Here is a 3,846-nt window from a genome sequence, read left to right as displayed (position 1 = left end):
AAGGATCAAACTAGCGATCACCGCCTACTCGCCTAATCTCTCATTATCACATGTCACCGAAACTAAATAATAGAGGTAGAAATCAAACATGTGTCACTTGAAATACTAAGCCTCTCCTTTACCACTTCACCACAAACTCATTGGCAAAAACGAACCCAAACCTTAACCTTGAAGGCTTGAACCATGAAACAAATCCATGTCTTCCTCAAGTGAATGTCAAACAACTTCACCCTCCACAAGTCACTTTCTTCTCCAATCTCAACACATATAAAACTCAATCCAAAAATAATATCCCAACTTTTTCTCACAGAAACTTTTCACTTTTCCACACCAAGAGATGGGGCTTCTTCATTCTTGAAATCCCCTCTCATCCCCTCAAACCTCAACTTTTTCCACCAATTTCCAATCTTTCTCCTTAAACATGATGAACCCAACGAAACTTGAACAGGGTTTGCTCCATAACCCCCTTCATCCCCTCGATCAATCTCAACCCTTAATCTTGAACCCCCACACTCAAAACCCACCACCACCACCACCGCCTCCGGCGCCGGACTTCAGCCTCCCTCCGTTGTCAGAATTCGACATACTCCGCTCCTCCTCCGACGAAGATTCCGACGCCGACGCATCAAACCCTAACCCCCAATTTATAAACCCTAACCCTCACATATCCTCTCAATTCTACACATTTAATCTTGAATCACACAATTTGATGATCCAGTGCATTCTCGACCGTCGGATCCCAACCCCCGACGAGATCACGGCGGCGACACCGCCGCCGGTGCTTGCCAGCTGGAAATCTGTGTGGAAAGATAGAAATGAAGAAACTGCTTATGTGACTGCATGGAAAAGAATCCAGGATAAACTCACAGTCAACGTTGGTCAAAATGGTAATAAATTTCTTTGCTTTAAGAGTAATTTGAATAACCAATTTGTTTCACATACTAGTCAGTGGCAAGATATAGTGATGAGTTTTCATGGGGATGCTGATTTGAAGCATTTAGGGTTGAAAGAAACTTTGGAGAGGATTAAGCAGGTTTGGATTGTAGGTGCTAAGTTTTACGGGATACCCGAATCGTACATTAGGGCTTGTGTGGCTGCGTGTCGGGTTTGTTCGGGTTTGGATGGGTCGGGTTTAGGGCGGGGGAAAAGGCGGAGGTTTGAGTATACGGAAAGTTTCGAGGTTTCGGCGAAAGATGTGCCGAGTAAGTTGCAGATGTTGGCGGCTAAGCATAAGGTTGTGTTGTGTATACGGCAGAAGTATATTAGGTATAAGCCGTTTATGGCTGAGGTTAAGGATTATGCGTGTCATCGAGCGGGGGAGCCGGGTTCGTCGAATAAGAAAGCTAGGGTTTTGAAGAGGGAGCCTTATGCGTCGAAGCGGTGTGGATGTGGGTTTCGGATTAGGGCGATTGTGCCGATTTGTGATTATAATGAGAAGGATAAGACGTTTGTTTATCAGGAGGAAGGGGTGGCTGTGTTTAAGTTGTACGCGGTTCATACGGGGCATGAGCCTGGTCCGTTGGATGGGAATGCGAGGATTATGCATCGAGTTGTTGGGCATAAAGGTGGGTTGTTGACGGATCAAGATTTTGTTTATGGAACAAGTGATGAAGCTGAAGATGAAAACTTTGTGGGGAGTGACGATGGGGATATGCAGCATTCGGTTTTGCAACAAGTAAAGGAATTAAAACATGAGGTCCGGCTTCTTGAAGGGAAAATTACAAAAATGCCATCGGAGGTTTTAAGTTCGGTGTCTCAAGAATTGTTTGATCTTTTGAATAAAGTTAGAAATGTAGGAGAATGCGGGTCAAAATCAGGAGAGTCGGCTTTGGGAAACGAGTTAGTGGTTTGGAATGGTGGTAATAATACGGATTTGATTGAAGATGATGACGACAGTTTTGAGCCGATGCTTGGAGACGTTTGTTCATGGGGTCAAATAAACGGTGACACTAGCAAACCTGATAAATGGCTAAAATGCAACGGATTTGATGAAAAAACGATACTTGATCGTGAGGATTCCAAGGTAATAAAGTCTGTTAGGAATGATGAAACGGACACAGACGCCCTTGTTGGTTTGCAAGTTGACAGTTTCTACCCTGAGAATCCTAAATGGTATGATGATTCACTGTGTGGTTTGGACCCCGGTTTGGATTGTGGTAGCAATGGGTTCAGGCATGGGGAGATTGTGTAAAGTGGGTTAGTCGTTTGTAACTAATCTCGAGTTTATTAGGTGTATATTTGTGTACTCGGAAGAATGATAAAGTACAGCCTTTTGGCTTCTTTGCACATACTTCTTTATGACCATATCTTAACCTTGTGGTACATCAATGAAATTATTATTATTTTCTCCCAATACTAGTCATCTTTCTTCTGGACGTTATATAGTTTGGTTTTTATATAAAGTTTAGATTCGTTTACGATCATATTTCTACTAGTTGAGGAAAATTATGTTAATGTGCGACTCAGATTATGATTTATTCATCTACAGAACATGTTTTTTAAGTGCGAAATGCTCATTGTAATTCATGTGTTTTGTTTTTGAGGGAAAAGATCACATAATCGTTCTATTTGATTACATAATATTGCATAAATAAATATAGGTCTTGAATGTATGACAACATATATTGCCTCAAAGGATGATGAATTGGCGCTATATGATGCCGTGAACCTACCCGGACTTTCATCTCCTGATTGGATTACTTGAAGGTATTTACTGTTACTTCCTTCACTATAGATTATAATTAATAAAATTAGCAGTGTGGAATTATTAGATGTTACATGCTAGTATATGCTGTAGTTTCTTGTATTTATACTTAGTTGATTGTTTTTCTTTAATGATTGAATCTTGTGGCTTGTCGCGTATGAAGTTAAAGTCAACCTTTCAACAGCAGTTGCAAACAAACAACTTGTCTAGGTTTGACTCATTTAGTTCACTGTGTAGGTGTGCACAAGCCATAGTGGCTGTTTGGCAACATCTGAATGGTTAAGTGCTGAACCAGTAAGAGGTCTGAACCATTAAGTGCTGAACCAGTAAGAGGTCTAAACCATTAAGTGCTGAACGAGTAAGAGGTCTGAACCATTAAGAGCTTATATAATGCCTAACTGTTCAGAGTCAAATGTCTGACCAATTCAGATTATAGGTCTTAATCATTCAGACTCTGTATAATGCTTAACCATTCAGAGGCAAATGTTTGAACCATTCAGACATCTGCTCGTGAAACAAACAGTCTGAACCATTAAGTGCTGAACCAATAAGAGGTCTGAACCATTAAGAGCCTCATTAAGAGCCTCATTAAGAGGTAAACAAACAACCCCTAAGCTCTTCTTGGATGGTCAATAACATGCTCGTTTGGGATCGCCGATCTCAGTATATCCAGCTTGGGCTTGAGCTTGTTTTTAGCTTGACTTGTTTAGGCTTGCAAGTATAAGGACTCAAAATGTGATTGGCTCTATTATTTTTTCTGAAGCAAATAAAAGAACTTCATTTTATGAGTGTTTGCATAAATCAAAAGCGTGTAGAGTTGTGTTGCAAAACATTCTTTCGTCTCTTATGGAATATTTAGCAGGTTAGTAAAAAGATTGCAGAATCTTTTCTTACTTCAAAATATGTTTGGATGAAAATAGTTCTTGAATGTATGACAGATGAAGGATGATGAATCGACACTAAATATGATGCTGCGAATGTGCTCTATGACACTTCCATCACTTGATTGGATTCTTGAAGGTGTACATTCTTACTTCTTCTTACATTAGGTAAGAAATATTAATAAAATTCGTTTAATGGTATCCTTACATGTTACATGCTAACATATTATGTAGTTACTTGTATATCCAGATAAAATTATT

At 40.0% G+C, this 3,846-nt stretch overlaps 1 protein-coding gene across 1 annotated transcript; it reads left to right on the top strand.

Annotated features, from left to right (window-relative positions):
• The first annotated feature begins 214 nt into the window (after positions 1–214).
• On the top strand, positions 215–2,353 carry LOC110915391. The gene has a single exon (XM_022160075.2). It carries the CDS (start codon positions 422–424, stop codon positions 2,189–2,191), a length of 1,770 nt encoding a protein of 589 aa, XP_022015767.1. The 5' UTR covers positions 215–421; the 3' UTR covers positions 2,192–2,353.
• Positions 2,354–3,846: the final 1,493 nt, after the last annotated feature.

This window comes from Helianthus annuus, chromosome 16, assembly GCF_002127325.2.
Source record: "Helianthus annuus cultivar XRQ/B chromosome 16, HanXRQr2.0-SUNRISE, whole genome shotgun sequence".
NCBI classification, from domain to species: Eukaryota; Viridiplantae; Streptophyta; class Magnoliopsida; order Asterales; family Asteraceae; genus Helianthus; species Helianthus annuus.
This window is presented reverse-complemented; position numbering and strand designations above follow the sequence as displayed.